General features: G+C 43.6%; 1 protein-coding gene across 1 annotated transcript; it reads left to right on the forward strand.

Moving 5' to 3' along the window:
* Window positions 1-9497: 9497 nt before the first annotated feature.
* On the forward strand, window positions 9498-23634 carry TM4SF1 (transmembrane 4 L six family member 1). The gene is made up of 5 exons (XM_006115930.5): window positions 9498-9832; window positions 12112-12201; window positions 12293-12441; window positions 18540-18720; window positions 20188-23634. Exons 1-5 carry the CDS (start codon window positions 9656-9658, stop codon window positions 20200-20202), a joined length of 612 nt encoding a protein of 203 aa, XP_006115992.1. The 5' UTR covers window positions 9498-9655; the 3' UTR covers window positions 20203-23634.
* Window positions 23635-25235: the final 1601 nt, after the last annotated feature.

The following is a 25235-nucleotide window of genomic DNA, read 5'->3' on the forward strand; positions in this document are numbered from 1 at the left end:
GAAGCTGTGGATGGAGGCAAGTGCCAGAGGTCATTCTAGGCTCTTTTCTGAACAATTGACTGAAAGACTCCATGCTGGGGAGGTAACAGACGATTGCACATTAATCAGATGCTCTTGGCAGCAGCCTGAGCCAGTATGTGCCCATGTGACCAGTCATATACAGTGGTTCTCAGCAAGGAGTACCTAAGGGTGTATGCAGAGGTCTTCCAGGGGATACATCAATTCATCTAGATATTTGCCTCAATTTACAACAGGCTACTTTTAAAAGTGCTAGTGAAGTCAGTAAGTACAAACTAAAATTTTCATACAGACAAAATCAGAAAGTAAGCAGTTTTTTAGTAATAGCATGCTGCGAGCCTTTTGTATTGTTTTAAAGTCCGATTTTATAAGCAAGCAGTTTCTCAGGGCACGTCTACACTACAGCGTTATTTCTGAATATCTAATTTCAAAATAGTTATTTCGAAATAAGATATTTCGAAATAACGTGTCTATACACAAAATGTATTTCAAAATAGCATTTGGCTATTTTGAAATAGCGCGTCCACACTGAGTGGAAACTGAATCGTATTTAAGGCCAACTGGAACCAGTTTCGGCAGGGCATCAGATCAGGAGTTACTTTGTGTGGCTTCTGCCTGAGGCTATCTTAGGCCTGTGCTTAAAGGGATCCCTCCTCCCCCGGACAGATGGTTCTCAGGTTTTCCTGCTTGCTTGCCTACCTCAATGAGGGACAGCAAAGCATTTTTTTCTCGAGTGTTCTGGTTGCCCTCACTTGGGACACCACAGCACTCTGCAACATGGAGCCAGAGCTGCCCCTGGGCACTCTGGTGCTTCTCTTGGACACGTTGCTGTGAGCCTGGCTGCACTTTCTGCTGGCTGCCATCAGAGAGGACCATCGGGGGGCTGTCAGTATCCAGGAGGCTCTGCGGGAGACCTTCCACCCTGAGGAGCACTAGCAGTCTCCCTGGTCTGCCCCACTGGGGGCTTGTGCCTCATTCCTCCCTCACGTCCTTCCATTTACCCCTCCCTAACCCCCCTTCCTGATGTCAAATAAAATACACGTATTTTCATGAACACAAACTCTCTTTATTTAACAGAACTGTGGGGGAGGAAAATGAAACTCTGGTGAGACTGGGGAAAGGAGGCGGGAGATGGGAGGAGAGAGGATGGAAGAAGGGAGGGGGAAACCTGGGAGGAGGGAGCTGGAAGGGGGAAGCAAGGGGAAGAAGGGGGAGGAGAAGCTCAGGGTTCAGGACTCAGGATTGGGGGTCTCGCCAGGCCAACTGTCTCCCAGCACCACAGGTGCGGGGGCCTCAGCGTCCCCAGGGGGAAGGGATGGAGGGTGCGGAAGGAGAAGCGGGAGGGGGAGAAGGAGCGGGAGGAGGATCGGTAGCTGGGGATGCAGTAGTCACTGGAGCAGCAGGAGGCAGCACGCTCTGCACCAGGGTCTGCAGGTGCTGGCAGATGGCAGCCAGTGCTAGAGGGTGCAGTACAGGGCTTGCAGTGTCCCCAGGTGCTGCTGTTGGTACCCTTCCACTGCACAGGTGGTCCTGCGGAGCTTGGTGTGTGTGCCCCTGGTTGGGAGGTGCCCCCTGTGGCTCTGGCCTATGCCTGCAGAAGCTCTTTTATTTTCATCCGCACCTGCTCCTGGGAGTGGTTATGGCCTTTGCTGGCAGCTATCCTGCCATAGACAGCCGCATTCCTCCATCAAGTGCAGAGATCATGGACATTGGAGGATTCCCCATAAACCTCAATGAGGTCCATGATCTCTGCACTGGACCAGGAAGGTGCCTGCCTTTTCCAGCCCCTGGCAGGCTCCTGGGAGCAGGCAGACTGTCCTGGGGAGTGGTGGAGGGCTGGCTGCCGGTGGCTTGCTGGCTCATATTGGGGCCACTGGATCAGGGGCAGGACAGACTGTTTGATGAGCTGGCGGGCTTGGAGCTGGCACAGGTACTGTGGCCAGACTCTACCCCTTTAAGGTCTCCAGGAGGGAGGGGGAAGGGAGAGTAGTTTTCTTGGTTATGGGCAGAGTGGCCAGCAGGGCACCCTGGGAAGGGCTGGCGGCCCCCTATTTCGAAATAAGCATCTATACAGCGCTTATTTCAAAATAGCAATTTCAAAATTGGTGTTATTCTTTGTGGAATAAGGTTTACAATTTCGAAATAAGCCCTTCGCTATTTCGAATTAATTTTGAAATAGCGGTTGGCTTGTGTAGACGCTAGTAAAGTTCTTTCAAAATAACTTTGCTGCGTATACATACCCTCAGTGAGGTGAAACTTGGGGCAAGGAAATCATATCAGACTCCTAAAGGGGATACACTAGCCTTGAAAGGCTGAGAATCACTAAGGTAATAAACATTGTGAGGGTTAGATTGTAAAAATACATCTGTCTTGTGGGCCAATATGCACATAATGCATTGCTTGTGTTTTCCACAACCCTTCAAAAAACACCTTTATGCAGCAGCATTATTTTTTTCCAGCTACACCACCCAAATGTTTATCATTCAGCCATAATGCCCAACCAAGGGGCATCTCAGTCCATTATCGTATGGCTGATGGTGGCCAATACCCAATGCTATAGAAGAAGGTGCAAAAAACCCTAAACTGAAATTAGTATGGAAAGATGCCCAAAGGGGAAGTATCTTCCTAATCTTTGTCAGCTAATGACTCCATTTAGGAACCAAGACAGTTTGCATACTGCATTCGTTTTTATTCTCTCTGAGCTAACTGGAATGTGCTCATATAAATACCTAATCCTTTTCACAATCTTGCTAAACTCTTGATTACAAATGTGTCTTGTGTCAATGAGTTCCAATGGGCTAAGTATAAATAAAGAAGTATTTCCTTTTATCACTTTTAAGGAAGGGCACAAGTGGTTGTCATATAAAAATGAGGACTAAATGAACTATTTTTTCAGAGCCAGTTCAGCTGCATTTATCAGCACAGATTGCTGATTGATTGAAGCTGATAGGCACTGCTATGCCCACCCTCAGTAACCGTTTGATAAGTGCTTGCTGCTGTGTATGATCAGCTGTCCTAGAGCACTGTTCAGAATGGCAGGTTCAGCTGAGATTAATTTCAATCAGCAGTCTGCATGTAACACTGCCCAGATGGTATTATTTATTGGAATTGCTTATTACAGACAATATATGGAACATGGGCTATCTGTGATGGGGTGCGGTCACAGACGACATCTAGGGGGTGACTCCTGGGGTGCTGACACGGCCACTGCCACTCACCTTTCTGCTCTCTGGGGCTTCTCACTGCCTGGTCCTGCTGGGCCAGCTCAGCTGGTCTCCCCCACCCAAGACCCGGAGCTGAGATCCCTGCCCCCACTGAGAAGCAGTACAGACACTGAACCTCTTTAGGTCCAAGGAAAGTGCAGTTTAGGGCCCAGCTTCCTGGGATACCACTCCCCAAATGGGATCAGAACCCCAAAGAATTAGATAAGCCACCTTTACCAATGAAAGGGGGAATGTGCACACTGGCTGCCCACCCCACCCCCCAAGTAACAATTACTTACACTGGATTTGATTGAAAATAAAAATGATTTTATGAAGTACCAGCAGCAGGATTTAAATGATAATAAGCAAGAACAGGCAGAGCAAAGTAGTTTAGAAATCAAAAGAAACAAAAACCTTGGCTAATTCTACACTGAAACCTCAGTACAAACTCTTCAAGCTCACCCTAAAACCATTTTTCCAGCTGCCTCTCCAAACCAGGGCTGTCTCCTCACCCTGGGGTCTTCGGCTCCTTCCTTCAGGTGCAGCCTAGCCAAAAGCCTCTCCTCTTCTATTCTTTTTGTTAAAGAATCAAGGCCACTCCCTACCAATCCGTGCTCAGACTTAAGGACAAAAGAGATTGTTTCACAGCTGGGTAACAAACACCCTCCATGTCTCATTCACACATTTAAAACCCAGAAAGTATTCTCCACTCTATATGTCTAATTTTACACACAAAAATGATACACACATCAAAGTAAGATAAACAGAACCAGCGGATCTTGACATGAAGATTGATGGGTTATACAAAATAATTTGCTCAAAGCACCTTTGGGTTATGTATATTCATAAGACCATTTCATAAAGCATAGCGGGGGCAGAGGGCTCCGTCACACTATCTATGCCAGTTGGAGAACTGGCTATAAAGCATCATTGCAGACAACATGCTGAAATGCTGAGCAGTGCCTGTATAAGGGTCACGACTGTGTACTGGAAGTGTGACGAAGAGCAAGGCTGAATACATGGAAAATTGGGCAATCATCCGTCAGTATGCAGAAGGGCAATTAGATGAATGTGAATGTGGTACACTGATCATCTGGGCCATTTGTTTAAATTGAAAGCAGAGTTGTGCCAAATAGTAGAGCATTGCTATTGTTACCAGGATGTGTTCATGGCCTCGGAATGCATAGGGGCCAGAGGCATGAAAGGTACATTTCCTTAGGCCTGTTCAAGCACGTCCATTCTTTGTTTTCTGGAGACAGGGAACAGGTTTTCAGGCAATGTCTGCCCCGCACTGCTGTTGAGAGTATGTACAATAGCTGAGATCATGTTGTTTTGCAATGTGAGAACTGTAGATTAGAGTTTTTTCCACCCTTCTCATTCTAATATCCAGGTACCCATGGAGAGGTATGACCCCTTCTTTAGCGAGGTTCACTTCTTATCCCTGCAACAATTACTCAGCTGATTTTAGATGGGCTGGCAGACGTGCTTAGGAACCTGAATGTTGTTCAGTTTTATTCACACAAGTTTCGTTGGGGCTCTTTATCTATTTCTTGATTCCTCTGTGATTCAGAGGATATCTCTGGTAGCCTGTTTCCTATATTTAACCTGGACATTGATTTATTTTTAATACAAGGTGCATAGGCTTCATCTCCCAGCGCTGGCTCTGCTGGAGCATTCCTCCTGACCCGTGCAGCAGGTGGGAGAAGGGTATGTAGAGAGGAAGAGCAGTGAGCAATGTGGGGATGGGGAAAATGAGCAAAAGGGGATGTGCCCCCATGAGCAAGGGTTGGGGGAGGGGTGAAGCCTCAGGGAAAGCAGCAGGGCATGGGTAAGGCCTCAGGGGAATAAGGAGGGGTGGGGGCCGGGACTCAGGGGGAAGGGGCAGAGCAGGGGAGGTTCCAACATACCTGCTTGAGTGTCTGATTTTGTATAGAATCATAGGACTGGAAAGAGCCTCAGGAGCTCATCTATCCCAGTCACCTATGCTCATGGCAGGACCAAGTTCCATCTAGACCCATGGTGTCCAACCTGCTAGCCACGAGCTACATGTGGCTATTTGGCTAGTTGAGTGTGGCTAGTTGGCTTGAACAATGTGGCTAGTTGGCCACTTGAGAGTGGTTAGTTCACTATATCAGTAGCCACTATAGTGGTTACTCCTTCACAACTGGTTGGACACCACGGATCTAGACTATTCCTGTTTGTCTAACATGCTCTTTAAAATCTCCAATGATGGAGATTCCACAGCCTCCCTAGGCAATTTATTCCAGTGCTAAATCCCCCTGACAGGAAGCTTTTCCTAATGTCCAACCTACACCTATTTTACAAAGTTGGCAACCCTAGCTGAAGATGGGGCCATAATCAAGAATTCACTTAGTTCTTTCTTTTTATTGTGCATGTCTATTGACATCACATGTTATGTAGTTTTATGGCATGAGTTTCACATCTTCAAGACCAACAACATCCTTATGGGGTTAGTCATGTCAGGAAAAAGGAGTGGAAATTCACTTGGGCAGGTGAGACTATAACTGGGCAAGTAGGCTGTTGCCCTTGTATCCCAGACACAGAAGGTGAAGCTCCTTTCGTAAGAGTCTGAAGGTCTAATTCTGCTCTTACAGTGGTGTAACTTCAGCGGAGCCGCTCATCGCGTACACTGGTGGAAGTGAGATCACAATCAAGTCCCTACTCTTCGTATAATTGTTGAGAAGAGTCTTTGCTGCTGTTGTCCACCTTGCAGACTAGTTGTTTCATGGAGGGCTGTCCATGCAACCATAGGTGCAGGAAGTAGAGATGCGGAGGGTGCAGCAACCCCCGTTTTGCACTCGACTTCCCCAGGCACAGGAGCTGGCCCCACCCCATGACCTACCACTGGCTCCACCAGCCCACCGGGGGGCTCCTCCAGCCCGTCTGGCTTCACTAGCCCATGGGATCCCACTACCAATCGCCCTGCAAGTTCTTCAACCTGCCATCCCTGGAATCCAGGCCACCAGCCCTGGAGGTGCAGCTGCCTCTTGGGGTCCCACCACTGGCCCAGGGCTCCACATCTGCCTCCAGCTTGACTAGGCTGCCAGCTCTCCCAGATCAGAGTACAGGATGCCACTTGAAGCAATGGCGTTGGATCTGTCCAGTCCAGGAGCATTGGCAATCCGAGGCGTGATCCCGGCCTGGGGTTGTGAGGGGCATGAACAGGTGTAAAGGGGGCACTGCTTATCACCCCTACTCTAAAAAAAGTTCTATCACTGCTGCATGTAATCAAATGCAGGATTGGTCCCTTAAATGGCAATAAGAATAGAAATCCCAGTCTTTGATAAGCCAAGTACAGGCTTCAGGATACAAAAACTATATTAAACTACCAGATATCTTCAAAAGCTAAAAGGACTTTTCAGGCACTTTCATTCTTAATTCCTTTGGTCTGGAAAAAATATTTCAATTAAAAAATAAATTATGCTTTAAAACAAATTAAATGGGAAACTCTCGAGCACATATAATCTGATGTTACTTTTAAGAATATGGGAGTACTAGAAGATTTCCTCAGCATTGCTCAGGTCCTTAATGCCATTAATTTTTTTTTTTGAAAATAAAATGAAAATATTTCATTTAAATCATTGCTCTGGGGTGAGGACGGGGATGAGGGGTTCAGTGTCAGGCTTCCCCAAGAAGAAAGGACTACCCCAGCCCTCTCTCATCACAGCAGGTTGGGGCCAAGTGAGAAGCACCTTTCCATGGCCATTGCAGCTCCAGTGGGCACAGCTGGGGAAGGGGTGTGTGTCCCCCCCCAGCTAAGGCAGGTCAGGGTTCATCTGTTGCCTGTGCTCCCCAGCCAGAGTGAGCAATGCTGCAAACTGTGAACTTTACCCTCCCTCTCTCACAAAGGGAAACAGACAACAATGTTTTCATATTAATTGTGGGGGCTTCAGCCTCCCTCTGCCCTCCCTATAAGGTGCCAGGGGTGGGAGGGTTGGGGCTGAGTCAGTCCTGTTAGGGGTAGCACACCCCCAGACAGTTCCTTTCACCTGCCTGATGTTTCTGTCTCTTGTCTGTATGGTTTTCTGAGAAGCAATCCCATTCCCAGCACATTCAATGTTCCTAGAGCAACCAAACCCTTACCTTGCTTTAAGTTATGATAAGAGGAAACTATATACTGAATTTGACGCTCCTAGTTCTTAGTGTCTAGGAGGAGTTCTTGAATAGATAGACAGATGGACAGACAGACAACTCTCTCATATATATAGCAGTTTAAAAAATGGTTTCCATTAATAAACTATATCTGGTTTCTACATATCCTATTTTAAATGATAACACAACAAAGGGACAAGGAGTCCTGTGGCACCTTATAGACTAACAGATGCATGTAGACGAAGTGTGTCTTTGCCCACGAAAGCTTATGCTCCAATATATCTGTTAGTCTATAAGGTGCTACAGGACTCCTTGTTGCTTTTGCAGATCCAGACTAACACGGCTACCCCTCTGATACTTGACAACAAAGGGAGTTTCAGTTGAACACTCATCTGATTAGAATAGAAACTCTTGTTTTTGAGGAAATCTGAGGGATAAGGTTTACATTTGGTTTAAATTTATCAAAGACAGCACACACAATATCATCAGTCTTACACTAGTGACAATCAGAGGATATTATCTCATACTGAAGGAAATTACCAAGGCCAAAAGCCACAATACCCAGAGAGTTCCATGATGCCTACACATCTGCACAAGAAAGTTCACTGGTTTTTTTTAAGGTTCAAAGCTTGCTTGCATTGCGTGCACAATTAATCCTATTGAAGTTAAATGAGTAAATCAAATTCCATACATGAAGAGAGAGTAAAATCCTGCTAAATACATCAATTTTAGGACTGCTTTTTCATCACATCTATAACTCTTAAATGGAAGCAGAATTAGCCTGATACTATCTATGAGTCAAAATGAGAAAAAATAAAAAACAAAATAAAACCAACCACCCTAAAAATGAAGATTTAATGACATATCTTGATATCAAATGTTCATTATATACATTTTAAACAAATATCTTCACATAATAATATTGCACCTTACAATACTTCACACTGACATATCCAAAATTATAATTCACGTCAGTCCTGTTTAGGGATAAATTGACCATTTGTCTCTCTCCCTGCTCCTGTTCTGCAAAGTTTGAGGATATTCTCATGTGCTTTTGTCTCTTAAGTTACACATTCAAGTTCTTTGCTTTGTTAGAAAATTTTAAGTTTAGTGGTTTATTTCCTCAACATGCCATATACTACTTAAAGGAAGATTAATGTTCATCTACTCCCTATAGCATATTTCGCTGCCAGAAGCAATATTTTTATAAATTAGTGTGTTTTATCATTTGTTGTTTATGTATTATCTATTCCTAAGATTATTTCTTACAATCAGAATTCCAAACATTTTCATTCCAATAATTTTTTTGGTAATACAGGTTGAACCTCTCTAATCTGGCATTCTCTGGTCCAGCAACATCTATGGTCTGGCAAGATTTTAGTTACCCAGAGGTTCACTTAGCAAGTTCACTTACAGCCCCGAGTCCTGGCTCTCAGTGTTCTGTGCTGTTAATTAGCTCCAATTTACCCTAAATGTCATCTAAGAGCCTAGTATGCAGTGGAAGTGTTGGTAATGGTCAGGTCCCAATGGTGAGACTAGAGAGGGTTAACATGTAGTTACTATTTTCTACCTATATTCCATTGTTTAGATGTGACAAAAATGGATGCTAATAGATCTGAATTAAATCTCAATTTAGACAATAATAGTAATCAATACAAAAGGACACATCTTTAGGAGCATGTCTACCCATTTATTTTAGAGAGCTTCCAGCTTCTTCACAAGACCATATGCATTCTTATTCACTGATGAAGACATAGGTATGTATTTTACCCATTCTCAAATACCAGCAGGCTCACTAAGATGGTATTATTATTCACTAAGAATCTGATTCAAAACCCAGAAAGACATAACACCTTAACACTAACTGTAGTGGATTTTGAATCAGACCATAAATCTAGAAGTTGAAATGGGCTTTAATTTTCTTTTAATTTTTCTTGACCCTTTTCTAATTCCCAAAGAGTTTCCATCAAGGCATAAAGTTGTTCTTCATGCCTAATCCTGTCCACTGTAGTTCATTCCAAGCTGTGTATTAAGCCAAATTCCACACTGTGGGAAAATACTTGCCTTGGGTTTCACTTGTTGAGAAATGTTTCATTTAAAATGGGCGAGGCAAGGATATTTCTCTCATCTTGCTCTTGCATTCTGTAACCAGGAGTGACACTCATGTAGACATGTAATCATCACCCAGTTAACTAAGTAACCCAGAGTATTTAAGAAGGTGTGATTATAACCTGTTCTTATATTTACACTTGGATGGGAACCATACAGGCTCGGCTGTGGTAGTTCTGAGCTATTGAAGAAAGATTTCTAGAATTGCAAACATGTGTTTTGGAAAGTGTGCGAGATACATTGGGTACAAGTTGCTCATTCTTGCCTTTCTCTGCATTGTGGCTAACATCTTGCTTTACTTTCCCAATGGTGAAACAAGGTTCGCTTCAGAAAATCTGCTTAGCAAGTATGTGGGGTACTTCCATGGAATTATAGGAGGAGGGATTTTGGTAAGTAACTTAATACTAATAAGTAAGTAACTAAAGCTAGTGTGTTTTAATTTGTTTTCATACTCTAGACATCTTAAAGATTCATATTTCTCTGTCAGTTATAGTATTTTTGTCTGTGGTACCATGTAAATTATTATGATTAATCATACTCTGCCATTTTGCTGGAAAGCATTCACAGTTTGTATGACAAAGAAATACAAAATAAGATCCTGATCCTTCAGTGGGACTACTCATGTGAGTAAAGTTTTGCATATGTGTAAATGTTGGCAGCTTTGGGTCCAGGATGTATATTGTATTGTATAAAAGTAGTTTACCATTGATCTATTCTCCTTTTTCAAAATGACTGCATTTGATTAAAAGTAGTAACCGTTTTTTAGCATGTGCTTGCGATTCTGGAGACACTGTCCTAAGTGTTTATTCAGGGACATTCAACCATTGTTGATTGTCTGACAAATGTGTTAGGGCAGTGGTTCTCAAACTTTTTTTTTTTCACAGACCATTTGAAAATTTCTGAGGGTCTCAGTGGACTATTTACTGATCTTTGCAAATGTTGTTTGTTCCATTAGCTAATGATTGTAAAGTGCTGCAGATAAAAGCGCTTTAGAGAAAACATAATAATTAACTTTTTTGTTCTACAAATAAAAGCGCACAACTCATATTTTAATATCAGCAGCCATGCCTTTCTAAGGTGATGGATGTGCCCTCTCTCCCCTGCCAAGATAAAAAGGAGAGAGGTATTTCCTGTGCCACAGCAACTACAGAGATGGGACTAGGAGGGAAGGCCATCTCTTCCCAGTAGCTGCAGCCCGGGAACTGGGAAAGTCACCTTTTTCCCTGGCTGCTGCAGCCCTGCACATCCCAAATTCTTCCCAACCCCACTGCCTTCCTCCTATTTCCCTAATCTCACCCCACTTCCCCTTCCATGGCCCCTTCCTCACCTTCCACGTGCATCTTCTCCAGGGTCCCAGCACCTATTTAGTAGAGCCACATCTTCACGGATCCTCTAATTAGGTGGGTGGCCCTTCATTCTCTTGTGTGCAGCTACCCAAGCATGCACCTTTGGAGGAACAATCCACAGACCACTTGAATGGAGTTCATAGATCACTAGTGGTCCACAGACCACAGTTTGAGAACCTGTGTGTTAGAGAAATAGAGAAGGATGGCACACTTCTGTTTCTGATGTACTGAGCCTTTCAGACAGGGCAGCAGATGGTTAATTTAGGCCCTTATTCTGAAATAAGCTGTACATGAGCAGAACACTGCACCAGAGCAGATCCTGATGGCAAGATAGGAGACCTAGATTCTTATGTTAAAAGACTTGCTTCACTTTGTGAAAATTTCCAGCTTGACCTTAATTGGCCTGCTCACGGTGGTAGTGTTATGCACCCAAATAACTCAAAGGAGGCTATTGACACTAATGTGTCATTTAAAGCCAGTGGGTGTATAGTTGTGGTTTTGGATTGAAGAAATCATTTTTATTTTTCCATGCTTCAAAGTATGTGTGTAGTGCTCACAACAGACATTTACTGCCTTCATAGAGGCTTAGGGAGGCATTCCTGGATAGTGTTTTTAAAGCACTATGAGTACAAAATATTAGTAAAGCTCATCATTGGCTGAGGTCCAAACAGTACAAATTCTATAATTATATGGCAGTTTTGTGAGCTCGAAAGCAAAGGAAAAGCATTTTCTTCATGAACTGATCTGCCCAATTCTACCAACAATAGAAACTTCTCTTGTGTTTTACTCCATTAATGTCAATGTGGTGTATAAGCAAGGCCCCTGCTACTACTTTTCAGTAACTAGTGTCATCAGTGTGCCTCATTATAGTTGAAATGATGGATGTCATCTAAATGGCCCAGGAGCGCGGTCTGCTGTCAGTGAGAACTCCTGTCTACTTTGTTGAGCACTTTTGCTGAGAGAGGACTTCAGGATTTGACCCACAGTCAAAAAAGGCGTTGGATTGACAGGGGAAAATATTATTTATTGGAACTGAAGCAGCATCTAGGAACAACAGTCATACACTGGGATCCTATTGTATTAGGGCCCTGTACCCACAACAGAAAATTAATGAAAAGTTCTCATAGTTTATCTCGTTTTCCTGTCCCTAGGAGATAATGGGAGAATTTTCCTTGAGCTGAATGGGAGGACTGAATCTGATATACAGAATTTTTAAACAATGAAATTATAAATTTAATTAAAATAAGGACAGGGTTTACCAGGCACTGCCTGTAGGGCGGGTTGACCAAACAATCAGTGCACAATGGTTTGTTTTTATGTAGATATTCCTCGTAGCTGCAGTGTTCATCGGACTAGAATATGACAATTGCTGTGGATGCTGCGGGTATGAGAACTGTGGGAAAAGCTGTGCAGTGAGTGAACTTTTTACTTCATCATTTTTTGGATGGTTCCTAAGTGAGAACACTCAGAATGGTGAGAATCACTTGTGTGCTCACTCTGCAGATGCTGTCCTCTGTTCTGGCTGCCTTCATTGGGATCCTGGGGTCCGGATACTGCCTCATCATTTCAGCCTTGGGTTTATCTGATGGCCCTTACTGCCTCTCCTCTGTGAAACAGAACTGGGCCTACCCTTTCGTTAACTCCAGTGGTGGGTAAGTAGTCTATTGACCAGCAAGCGGTGCACTGCACTATAGAAACACCCAGTATCTGATTCTGATACTGCTGACAGAGTTTTTAATGGGGGGGGGGGGATTCTATTTGCACAGCTTTGTGCTAGTGTAAAGAGGAGAAACGTTTCCATTAATTTGCTTCTATTCAGATGAGTAGTCCCATTAGTTTCAGCAGGACTGCTCACACGAGTAAGGATTGCTTACCCATGTGAATAAAAGCTGACTTTTGGATCCTACGTTATTCAAGAGAGAGAAAGGCTATTGATCTTTGTAGAAACTAATGGGTCTACTGTATTCTCATTTTGGGGACCTTAGTCTCCTCTGTATAGCTGAGAAGGAAGTTCATAAGCGGGGCCAAGCACCTCTGCAACTCCCACCAAAACCAACATTTTCAGCACCTTTAAAATCAGAACCTGTGTGTGGTCACTTAAGTAATTTGTGCTGGCATATAAACCGTTTGTTTCTAAACAGCACTCTGTCTCTCCTGCTCTTTCTCTGCCATCACCTACTAATTTGCTTATAGATTATTCCACCTCCAACAAATCTGATGGGTATCCTCAGGATGAAAAAGAATTCTTAACAGCATATAAACTGGGCCTCGTGACTATCCCAAGCTTTACAAAATGTCTGTCAAGGTGGCCTCATTTCTTCTCATAGGAAATGTTCTGCGTGACAGGCCTCTGGAGATAGCCCTTTTTTTGCCACAATAGCCTGGAAATATTTCTCAAGGAAGCCCAATAGCCATTTCCTTGCATTCGGAGGTGTTTAGAACAGTACTTATTTTACTCCCAGGGGAATTCCGTGCCAAAAACGTTAAAATTGTTGTGCCAAAAATTGAAAATTCTGCACAATTCTACAAAATTTTGCAAATTGTTTTTGTCAAAATAACACTATATAATCATGCCAGTTTTAATTATTTTGGTGACTTCTTTTTTAAAAAGTGCCTGTCAGCAAATATGCCTAACAATCCACAGACACACAAAAAGCTTCTCCTAGGAGCAGAGGGTTATAAAACCCCCATGTCAATTCAACTTCTGTTTCTCTTGCCCCTCCTGCTCAGAGTCCAATTGGGGTACTTCTACACTGCAACACTATTTTGAAATAACTAGCGTTATTCTGAAATAACTTAGTCACCACCTACACAGCAGGCAGTTATTTCGATATAGTGTCAAAATATTGTCAAGCTGCAGGATTTCTTACTCCGACTCTTGTAACCCTCATTGTACAAGGAATAAGGGAGGCTGGAGGAAGAGTGCTCTATTTCGAAATAAGACATGCAATTGACACAGCTCAATTTGCGTAGCTTATTTCGAGTTAAGCCTTGCAGTGTAGACGCATCCTTTGGGGACCAGATACTCACATTTCTTCCTTCCCCTTCAGAGCCTAGCCATGGGGCACCTCCAACCCAGACACTTGCCCTACTCTCTGAGCCCAGCTATGGACTCCTCAGCTCAGACACTGACAGACCCTACCTTCCTAGAGCCTAGGGATCCAGAGAGAGAATCAGCATGATGCTGGGTCCTGTGCTTGCATGGAGTTTCCTGTGCACCACAGCCTCCTTCCTGCAGGGCATGCTGGGAGCTGCAGCTGCCAGGAGCCCTACAGTTCCCTTCCATTCCCCAACAGCCTTGTCTTCTGTTTCTGAGTGAGACTCTCCTGGGTCCAGTAGCCACCAGATGCAACCAACATCTTTGCAGCTCATTTTTGTGGGCGGGTGGGGAAGGAAATTCTGTGTGCCCAACATAAATGTCTGCAACATTCTGCGTTGTTGCACAGAATTCCCCCAGGAGTATTCTCTCAGAAGCTGCCTTTCCCATCAGAGACCCCGAGTGTTTCAATATGACTGACTGCTTCCTTCCCAGGGGCTGTGAGCATCACCCTTGTAACACCCTGTCTGCTTTACTAGGGAGCCTCACAACAAATTCAGAATTCCAGCCCTCCCCTGCCCTGCCTTGTGGAACAGATGATAGTTTTAGGTCACCATTAACAATCAGCTTAAGAAAAAGAGAGCCCAGAAGCATTCTATCCTGATGATCATACAGCTTTTGAATCGTAAAGATTCTGAAGCATATTGAAAAAACAGGCATTGTGGAGAGTGATTAATAGTAGGGCTGTTAGCATTAAGAAACAAGATGCAGAAACCATGTAAAGAGCTTTAAATTAGCTGAGAATACCTCAGTTTGGGAAGATGTTCAACTCAATATGCTACATTTTATTCAGCTGTTGCAGCTGATACCAAGCCACATGCCCAAGCTTAAACTCTGGACTTTACACAGAGTGCATGTAAAATATTACCCTCTCAGAATGGCAAATAGCAACACAGGACTGTTATGTGTCTAGTTAATGACGATTCAAGATTGTCCAGTAACAGGGTCAACTGGAATTATTTAATCAAAGATTATCATAGATTTGTACAGTACTATACGGAACACAGAAAGAACTGATACATTAGCCCCTTTATGTGAGATAGCTCTGTGTCTCTTCCACACTATAACTGGAGGGAGGTGACAGATTCATTCACCAAGTACCCATGGAAGTATCACTATATAGGGGTTTCAAACAAAGAAAATCTCTGTGCCAAAAGAAACATATGTTCTTATGTTATTTCTATACATTCTCAGTTTACCTGATTTATGTGTAAAGGCATGATTAATTACAGCTGAGAAGAGTAACAAGATAATATATTTCAATGGGCCTTTCTTCTCCCATAATCATTCTTTCCTATCTGCTGTAACAATTATCCCTTATCAGTTTCCCTGGTTAATATATGCTAATGTAAACATCGTTTTATATGAGTTCTATGGACAGAAGTGCTCAGGATTACAGTCTAACACAGAATTCCTGAATAAATTTACTTATCGGTCAAGGAGCATTGTTCTTGACCTTAGAATTCAACACACTTTGTGAATATTGTAAAGAGTCTAAAGAATAGTTCATATATAAATGAATCACATATACAGAAAGAAAAAGGACTACAAGGCTTAATATTTACTAACAGATACTACAGGTTGAAACTCCCTTAATCAGGATTCTTTGGTCCAGCAACATCCATGGTCCAGCATGTATGTTGCAGGACAAAAGTCCCAGTGGAGAGCCAGCAGCAAGGATCCCTGTGGGGCTGCCCACACTGAGCTGCTGGCAAAGCCTCCCAGCATGTGGCAGTGGGGCTGCTCAGCAGGGTTGGGAGCCCGGTGCATGGCTGCCCGGTGTGTCCCGCAGTCCCAGCGTGGCACATGCGGCTGCCCAGCAGGTCCCCCAGCCACAACAGCAGTGGCTGCCCAGCGGGGTCAGCAGAGCAGCGGGGCCAGCAGGAGGGAGGGCCAAGCCAGGGGGACTGGTAACGGGGTCAGAAATGACCTCCTCCGGTCCAGCAAAATCCCTCATCTGGAACCTCTCAGGTTCTTCGGGTGCTGGACCAAGGAGGTTCAACCTGTAACAAGTTGGAGAATCTAGCCCTAGAAGGTGAAGAAAAACAGGGTCACACTGTCTATGAAGGATACATTTATAAATAGTTTGTACATGGTTAATAAAAGTTTTGCTAAGTGGTTACTCAATTATTATAGAATCCAACCTGTCAATGGGTAGCTTATAATGAACTCTAAATACCTTCTACTGAAGAGCTTAGAACAACGTGACACATTGCTCATCTCTATAGCTTCTATCATTTGTTAATCCTAACACAGTGTTTCTCAAACTGAGACATCTCCAGGGGCTCCGCGAGGTTGACAAACTAGAAACATCGATAGTACAACACATACAATCAGTGGAGCTGGGGCTCCGCACAAATTTTTACGCATGTAAAGGGCTCTGGAGCCCAAAACATTTGAGAACCGCTGTCCTAACAAACTATTTATGAAGGTACCTTCAATATGAAAAGTGTGATCAGATATTCATTTGCACAACAAATACTATCGTATCTGCACAAAGGTGCCAAAAATCCCTTGGATTTCCCTAGTTTTTGATTCTCTTTTTGTAGAGTGACTCTTCAGGAAACATAGAACTGGCATAGCTGAAGTCTACACTACAGGGTAGTGTCGACCCAAGATACGCAGCTCCACCAATGTCAGTACTGTAGCTGGAGTCGACGTACCTCAGGTCAAGTTGAAGGAAGTCAACAATGCCCGGTAGTGTAAGACCTTAGCTCTATATTTCCAGATGAGTCATGACTGGCCATGACCATGCCCTGGCCTTTTTTCTCCTAGGAATGGCCCCTAGGCTGGAGGCTAGGATGGAACTAGTGCCGGGCTCAATGGGAGAAACTCTCCTGTTGACCTCCCTAATGCTTCTCTTTCTGGTGGAGTACCACAATCAACAAGAGAGTGATCAACAGTCTATTTAGTGGGTCTTTATAAGACCTGCTAAATCAACTCCCAGGGGAACAGTCACTGCAGTGCTGATCTCCCAGTATGTATAGACAGGGCTTCCTGCATCACTTCCAAGTCAGGCCTCATGTAAGGAGCATACTAAGGGCGTAGAGTGCACGGTCAGACTACAGTGAAGTACTACGGCAATACTTTACTGGGTACACTCTTGAGGCCTCTTAGCAACAGTTGTCGCTCATCATTGGTGTCAGGGCAGGGCTGGTCTTAGATTCAGGAAGCCACACCTAAATCGCACTGGCCCCCTTTAGCAGAGGATTTGATTTGAACACATCTGGCTATTGTTTGACATGATGTTTTTTTAGCTTTCACTGGCACAGATAGGAGAAGATGAGCTGAGTAATTTTGGCTGAACAATGGGTGGGCAGGAGCTGTGAGCATTTATTTTAGGCCACAAGGCATTCATCCTGTGGTCAGAGAAATTCATGGGTGTGTTTGCAGATGCCAAGAACATAGTCTCACATAAGGCCATGACAAATAGAGAGCAAATTTCCCTTTGGAAGAGCAATAAGGGTTTTGCAAGGTTTCTGAGTTCCATCTGAGAAGTCTTTAGTGCATTGAACTCATTCAGGGTTGAGCTGCACCTGTAGCTCAAAATAAGCTAAGCAATTTTAACTATGCAAATTGCATAGCTTATTTAGAGACAATTTTGAAATAGCTTATTTCATAATTTGGCTCTGTCTACACTGCGCCAAATTTCGAAATAACCCGCTATTCTGAAATGTCCCTTACTCCTTGTGGAATGAGGTTTACAGGGACATCGGAATAGTAAGCCCATTATATTTCAAAATAATGGACGCGCTGTTAAGACACAAGATAGCTATTTCGGGATACCTCCAGTATTCTAAAATAGCACTGCAATGTAGATGTAACATCAGAAGGCACGTGCACCATTTAAATTCCTTGCATAAGGGTAATCTTCAGCAAGCTGTAGTTCTACACTAATTCCATCCTGGCCCCCAGCCTAGGGCCCTTCTTAGGAGAAATACGGCCAGGGCATGGTCAAGGCCTGAGCCTGCTCTAAATTATGCTGGGGACTAGGTCACTCTATGTGACTCTGGAATTGGGGAGACTAAAAAGGTTTCTTAATGGTTCCTCTGTCCCCTGCCCTCTATTTATACTTAAAAACAAAATCAAATCAAAGTGTACACCTAATAGCTGTTCATACATTCTAAAATGTCAGGGTCATGATACAAACCTTTGCCTCCCTCATCCACACTTGCAAGGTTAGTGGTACCTGAATTAGGTCCATAGCAACTGCTATCTTGATACACATTTAGGCCGTGTCCAGACTCAGGGGTTTTTTCGGGAAAAGTAGCCTTTTCCCGAAAAAACTTCCCCTGCATCCAGACTCAAGCCGCGTTCTTTCGAAATTATTTCGAAAGAACGCGGCTTTTCTTTCGATGGCGGTAAACCTCATTTCACGAGGAAGAACGCCTTCTTTCGAAAGTTCCTCTTTCGAAAGAAGGCGTTCTTCAATGTAAAGAGGCCGTCTTCGAAAGAGAGCATCCAGACTCGCTGGGTGCTCTCTTTCGAAAAAGCGGATTTTTCTTTCGAAAGATCCGCCTGCAGTCTAGACGCGATCTTTCGAAAGAGCCTCTTTCGAAAGAAGCCTGCAGTCTAGACATAGCCTAAGTGTGTGGGAACAACTCACTTCCCGGAATCATGAGTTTCTAATACATTTTTAATTGCTATGAACAGGTATCTACTGGAAAGTGACAGGTGGTCTGAGTGTCGGGAGCCACAGAATGTTGTGGAATGGAACTTGACCCTCTTTTCCATTCTTCTGGTCTTGGGAGGAATTGAATTAATTCTGTGCACCATCCAAGTAATCAACGGTTTTCTTGGAGGAATATGTGGAGTTTGCTGTGATGGGGAAGAGGTAAGAGCATCTATCTATTCAGGGGATCATTTGATGACAACCACACTTCCCAGATACAGGTTGAAACTTTCTAGTTTGGTACTCTCTGGTTCAGCAACATCCATGGTCCCGCATGATTTCAGTTAGCTGGATGTCCACTTATCATGGGTGTGGCCAAGTTTCCCATGCTCCCATAAAGGTTGTTTATAGCCCCCAAGCCTGGCTTTCAGTGTTCTGTGCTGTTATTTAGCTCTCATTTATCCCTAAATGTCATCTAAGAACCCAGTAAGCAGTGGAAGGATTGGGAATGCAGCTAGACAATATTGATCACCTGTGGTTCAGTAAATTCTCTCTGAGGGTGCCAGACTTGATAGATTCAACATGTAATAAAAACCGACAGCACAATGTATTGGTCAGTAACCAAAGTACATCAGGGTCTAATCCAGGAGAACATTCAGTTCCATTATTTCCCTGTCATTGTTTCTCTTCTAAAGCTCAGGTTCAATAAGTGAGCTTTGAGCCACATGGCTCACAAAAACCCTGTGACATTTGACTGGCCAGCATAACGGTAGCAATTTTGAGTAAGTACTCGCCTGTGTGCAAGGAACTGGGTATGCACGTGAGACAAAAATCCCCTCTTCAACTTGATGAAATTACTGGTCACTTTGGCCATGTAGGAGATGAGTTATATGCTTTAGGCACAGTCTCTTTTAGTCTTGTGGTGAGGAAGGAGTTCTCTGTCCTAATCTCCTCCTTCACCCCCATTTTCCAACATTACACAATTGTATGGTAGGCTTGCTGCTTAATTTGTTTTTGAGTTTTCATTCAGGCATCTGCAAACCTGCTACACTGATTTCAGTGGGAGCAATATATGGCCAACTAAGGATATCTGAGAAACAGACCAATATCTCCTCTGCTAGGTTCACTCATGTATTCTGGATACACCCACTCTCCCTGACTTCCATTAGGTTTTTATTCCCTCACTGTGTCCCCTCTGTCTTCTGTAGCTTTTGTTCTTTTATGAAATGAAAAAGTTGGCAACTTTTGCAATGAAAAAGAGCAAAATTCTTAAAAATCAAAGAAACCTTGTACAGAATTGTGGGAAAGCTTGGTGGCCCTGAAAATGCAAAGATAGCAATAATGATTCTGCTCAAAGTGGTTTCAAAAGACATTCTTTAGGCAGATATTGAAAATGTTTTCTTTGAGAAGTTCTTTTATGTTTATTACTGACATGGTAGATTAAGACGGCCCCTTCAAAACTGTTGTCTGCTCCTATCCACCCCTCCCGCATGATGTAACTGGGAACATTAAGACATATTTCTGATTCTGTCATAAATGGATTTTTAAAGATTAGTGGGTATGGAAACAGATCCACAATCTGGATACACATTAGACCGTCCATTAACTTTATTTTTTATAATGAACAAAGCATGAGATTGTGAGGTTTTGCTCTCCCTCATTTACCACATATTCTTTTCTTCCCCACAGAAATATGCTTGCTAGAAGATTTTCACCTGAAAATGGGCTAAACTCACTGTAATTATGTCTTTATTTGTGGTATTTTGTAAAACATTTATTTGAATGTTTTGTTTTATATTGTACATACGGTAAATTATAAATCAAATTGGTTATTTCATGCTACATTTGTTCTTGCCAAACTGCATTGTCACCATTAATTCACAGATAATTCCAAGGTTCTGTCCTTGGAAATGTGCAGGATTCCCAAAGAACACAAAAGTTATTATGTGTGTGCCCCTAAAAGCAGGAGTTGCTTGCTGTGATTTTTGTCATTATAAATATCTATTTCTTGCATAAAAGGATTTCATTGGTTTATTTAAACATGCGAGTAACTGATTGCAATGATGGGGTTAACTTTCTCACTACAGGCATACAGTCTTGATTTTGATAAATAAACAGCTTTTCCCATTAATGTTTCATTGCCATTCTGAATTTGAGGTCCTCATTAAGTGCTGTCACAGAAGAAATGGTGCTTTAATTGGGTCAGACTAGGGACACTCTGGTACTAAGGACATTTTTGATATCCCTCTCATTTAACAGAAAATACAGGAAGGGACAGATTAGGGTAGGCACATAGTGAGAGTAGGGTTGCCAGGTGTCTGGTATTGACCCGGTCAGTCTGGTATTTTCGCCTCCTGTCCGGTAAAAAAAATTCAGAAAATACCGGACACCTAAAATGTCCAGTATTTTCTGATTTTTTTTCCCTGCCAGGAGGCAAAAATACCAGACACCTGGCAACCCTACACTTACTCAGCAACTGGGCCCAGCCCCCAAATACTCCCCCCAGATCCGCTCTGGGTCCCCTCTCCCCTCGCTTACCTGCTTGTCCACTGTGCCACAATCTGGGAGCCAACAACGGTAAGCACCTCCTGGCCAGGGCCAGACTCTGCACCTGATACCCCCTTCCAAACAATCCCTCTGCCCCAGGTCAGAAACCCCTCTTGCACCCAAACTCCCTCCTAGATCCCACACCTCTGTCTACACTCCAATCCCCTGCCCAGAGCTCCTTTTTGCACCTGAACTCTGTCCCAGACCCCGCATGTCCTCCAGTAATATGATAGAAAAGTGTGGCCCCTGATCACTTACCAAAATTCTTAGAGTGGCCCCCTGAAAAAACTGTCCACCCCTGCTCCAGTCCTTTCTGATCCCTCCCTATTGCTGACAGTTACTTGGATTCTCCTCCCCCTCCCCACAACTTCCGCAAAGCCAGAAGCCCACCACTGGTAGCACCAATGGGAGCACCAATGTACATAGGCAGCCGTTGATGACCAGCATTTAATCACCAGCTTGTCTGAGCCTATTCTAAGCAAGTTTAGACAACATGATGGTGAAAATGTCTGAAACCTATTTATACTCGGGCTTCTGCCACTCCACCACCAGTGGCATTGCCCTAGGGGTAATGTAGCAATAAGGGACCGAGGAAAAATGATGGTATACCAAGAATGCAGCCAGAAGAAGGATGCGTAGAACCAAAAAGGATCTGACCTGCGCCGTGTTTTGGTACAAACCTATTTACTAGGAAAAGTCCTGATGTGCACTTCACAACCCAAGGCCTGCAGGTGTGCGCTAGCTTATCCCAGGAGGAGTCTGAATATCATTTTAAAAAGATAAACACCTCTGTAACCAAAGGTGAAAGTAAGTCAGTGGGGACAGAGCTCTGCATGCTGCTGGTGTAGTGACAAAAATGGCTTCTGTCGCTGCATTCTGGGCAGTGCGGCCATTGCACACCCAGGCTCCAGCTCCAGGGATCCAGTGTCTGGGCAGCATGGTCCCTACTACCATAGCCAGCTCTGGGGATCTGGCAGCTGGGATCTGGTTGTCATGCCACAGCTCTGAACTCTCCCCATGCCCACCCAATCCCCTGCCCTAAGCCTACCCTACACACCCCTGCAATCCCCTGCTCTGACTCCTGCACCCTCCACATTGCACCCACATCCACTCCATGACTGCCATGAGCACCCTGCACTTCATCCCACACTTACATTTCTTACAGGTCCTGGCATATCACAGTCCCCAACCCCTTGACGTGAGCCCCCTCCAGGGCACTGGGATGAGTTGCAATATAACGGTACCTGTAAGAAATGTAAGTTACTTTCACTCCTGCCTGTGACACATGACCATGCTGTTGTATCCTATCTGTCCCAGCCCAGCTTTGTGATCTCTCACAAGAAAAGATCATTTCCTATGAATAAACACCAAATGCTATGTGATGACTTGGTATCATCAGACATCTTAGATGGACGATGGAGACAGCTTTTCTTCCAACATCATGTGTGAGAAACTGTCACAGTTCTGGCAAATGCATTTATATTCTCCCTTTGTGGTCCTCCAAGGACACCTGCTTTAGGCTTCTGGTCCCAGCTGTAACTTCTCTTCAGCAGAAATCCTACATCTCTTTCCATCCTGACCAGGGATTTTAAGGCTTCACAGCTTGATGGACAACACTGATGTATCCCCATCAAGACAGACAATCTAAAAAGGCCAACACTTGCATTTTTCCGTCTCTCTGCAGGCTCTGACCAGTCTAATTGTAGCAGTTAGAAGTTCCCACACTGTTCCTTATAAGCAAGCACATCTATTCTTAAGGTAAAAGCATTACAGTGGACATAAAACAATAAATCTAGAAGGCTTACCAGGAGTCACTCCAACTCCAAACTATGGCTCTGGTGTATATTAGTCCTTTGAAACCCACAACTAGCTTTTATGGAATTACAAATACATCTATGTCGGAACAAGAATAATGGCTGGGCCGGACAGCCATTTCTTTATACTGCTTGGGCCTTTGAGGTTGGCCCCATGGATTTAGCAGATACTGACCATCACCTTACAGCAAAAGCTTCCAAAAGCTGATTTTTTGCATAAGCAGAATTGGGGAATTTGTATGAACTTTTCTCTAGTGATTTCCCAGGAAATCCACTTCACACTTGGTTTCCCAAAAGTCCCTTACTTGCCTGGCACATTTTTAATGTAGTCTTTTGAACTCCCAGGTCTCATATCTGTCATATCTCCCTTGCAGAGAGGTTATCTACAAAATCCTGACTCTCAACAATACATGAACTTACTAACACAAGGTTTTTCAGGGATGTTGTAATAAATTTTTGGCCAGACCATTGTGGAGGCAGGAAAAGGGAATAAGGGAATTTGTGTGCAGTCATCTTATTCTTGTTAGCAAGAGAACAAGTGTCAGGCTAATTCTGACTCTTAACAATGCGAGAGCTGTAATAAAATGCTGCCTTCGCCTCTCGCCTCCATACGGAGATAAGGATGGAATGCTGACCCCAGTAAGAACCTTGAAGATAAGGTAGCATCTGGGAGGAACTAAGAGATAATTGTCTAGCTATTGTTGTATGTAATGGGAAAGTATATAAGCTGCTTCATAATTTGTATTCAAAGATCTGCCGGGGGGTGGGGAGGAGCTCTCCCCACACCCTGAATCAGGCTTCCCTTGCAATATTGCTCAAATAAACTGCTTCTGGCTACTTTTGCTTACAAACGCAGAGTGAGTACATTGTTTTCTTCCACACCATCAAGATACAGTTTGCAGTATATAATCAATATAATCTCAGAAGGAAAAGTCACAATAACATGCCACAAACTAGTATTGAAGTAGCACAAGTTGGTGGCATTCCACAGCTGAAAAGCTGGGATGCACCTTGCCTCTCAGCAGAAAGCCACAAAATGTTGGCTACCATTATTCACATGGGAACCTTGCAAAGTCATTTGACCTGTCTGTGACATTTTTGAAAAGGATTGTTCATGATCTCCATGATTATACATTGCTGCAGTTTTCCATAGAGAAAGAAATGTACCTTATATATTAGTGCTGTAAGCTAGGAAGATGATCATTTTAATCTAAGGAATCCAGAAGTTAAAGATACATTTCTGAGATGCAGCTTAGCAGACCATGCCTCACAACTAGATCTGCACATTGGGAATGCACATTTGAGACAGAACATAAATTGATAATCATGTAGCCCTGATTCACAGCAATGCAACCGTCTACTAGATGAAGGATGTTTGCTCCCAGGTGTAGGGCTTAGATCCTCAGTGAGAGATAGGCCCTAAATATGTTTAAGGATCTTAACCTAGGGGCCTAAAACATTTTAACAGTCTATGTCACTCATTCAACTCCCATGGGAAGAACTCAAGAGACACTATTTTTTAAAGCTAAACTGTCGCTGTCTCAGCCTGTAGGACTGAGACATGAGCATGAGAAGCTGGGAGTGGAAGACAGGAGTGAATCACTCTGTAAATGCCCTGTCGTGTACATTCCCTCTGAAGCTCTGGCATGGGCTGCAGTCTGAAACAAACTACCAGTATGATGGACCATGGTCTGACCCATTAGGGCAGCTTTTATGTTTGTGCCTTCAGTAGCTGTTGTGACAGGATAAGATATTTTGTTGGTGAAAGAGAATTATTTGAGGGTTAAATTGAGGGAAAACAGAGCTCTGACTTTAGGGTGTATAAGGTTGGGGAAAACAGGGACTACAGTAGAATGCAATATTTGGTTGAAATTGTATGCTTTTTCCCCCTTGGGCTCAGAGGGCTATCTCTCCTTACTTTATGTAGCTACACAGGACACAGAGGTCAGAATCGGCATTAGAATTAGCGTGCAAAGGGAGATATGTTTGTCTGGAGATCAGCACTGATCTCTGTAGTGGCAGTGCACAGCATCAGTGCTAGGTCACAGCTCACAGCAGAATGAAAAATTCAGTCAAGATCCTTTTGTAATGGCTGATGCACAATAACATGTACAGCAAATGTAGCAATTAACCTCTAGGAAAATAACGACTTTAAATAAAATCTGATTTAGTTATCAAAAGAAGTCACTCACCCGCATGAGTAATCAAAGTCTTTCATAAACAGCAAGCTCCCATAGATTTACAGGAACAGACGGGGCAGGAGGGGGCATTTAGAGTCTTGCAACACTTATCAATGTGGTTGAGAAACTGACCTTTAAGTTTACCTGTTTTGCCTTACACCACATGTGAAACAGCTGTTGTGTGTTCTAACATCAC

This window comes from Pelodiscus sinensis, chromosome 10 (assembly GCF_052426305.1).
Source record: "Pelodiscus sinensis isolate ZL-2025 chromosome 10, ASM5242630v1, whole genome shotgun sequence".
Taxonomy (NCBI): Eukaryota; Metazoa; Chordata; order Testudines; family Trionychidae; genus Pelodiscus; species Pelodiscus sinensis.

What these genes read in the sequence shown, in the direction of transcription:
- TM4SF1 (XM_006115930.5), top strand. Translation starts at nt 9,656, where the DNA reads ATGTGTTTTGGAAAGTGTGCGAGATACATTGGGTACAAGTTGCTCATT. An exon ending in TTATAGGAGGAGGGATTTTG is followed by an intron (nt 9,833 to 12,111) that starts GTAAGTAACTTA and finishes GTTTTTATGTAG; the next exon opens with ATATTCCTCGTAGCTGCAGT. An exon ending in ACTGTGGGAAAAGCTGTGCA is followed by an intron (nt 12,202 to 12,292) that starts GTGAGTGAACTT and finishes CTCACTCTGCAG; the next exon opens with ATGCTGTCCTCTGTTCTGGC.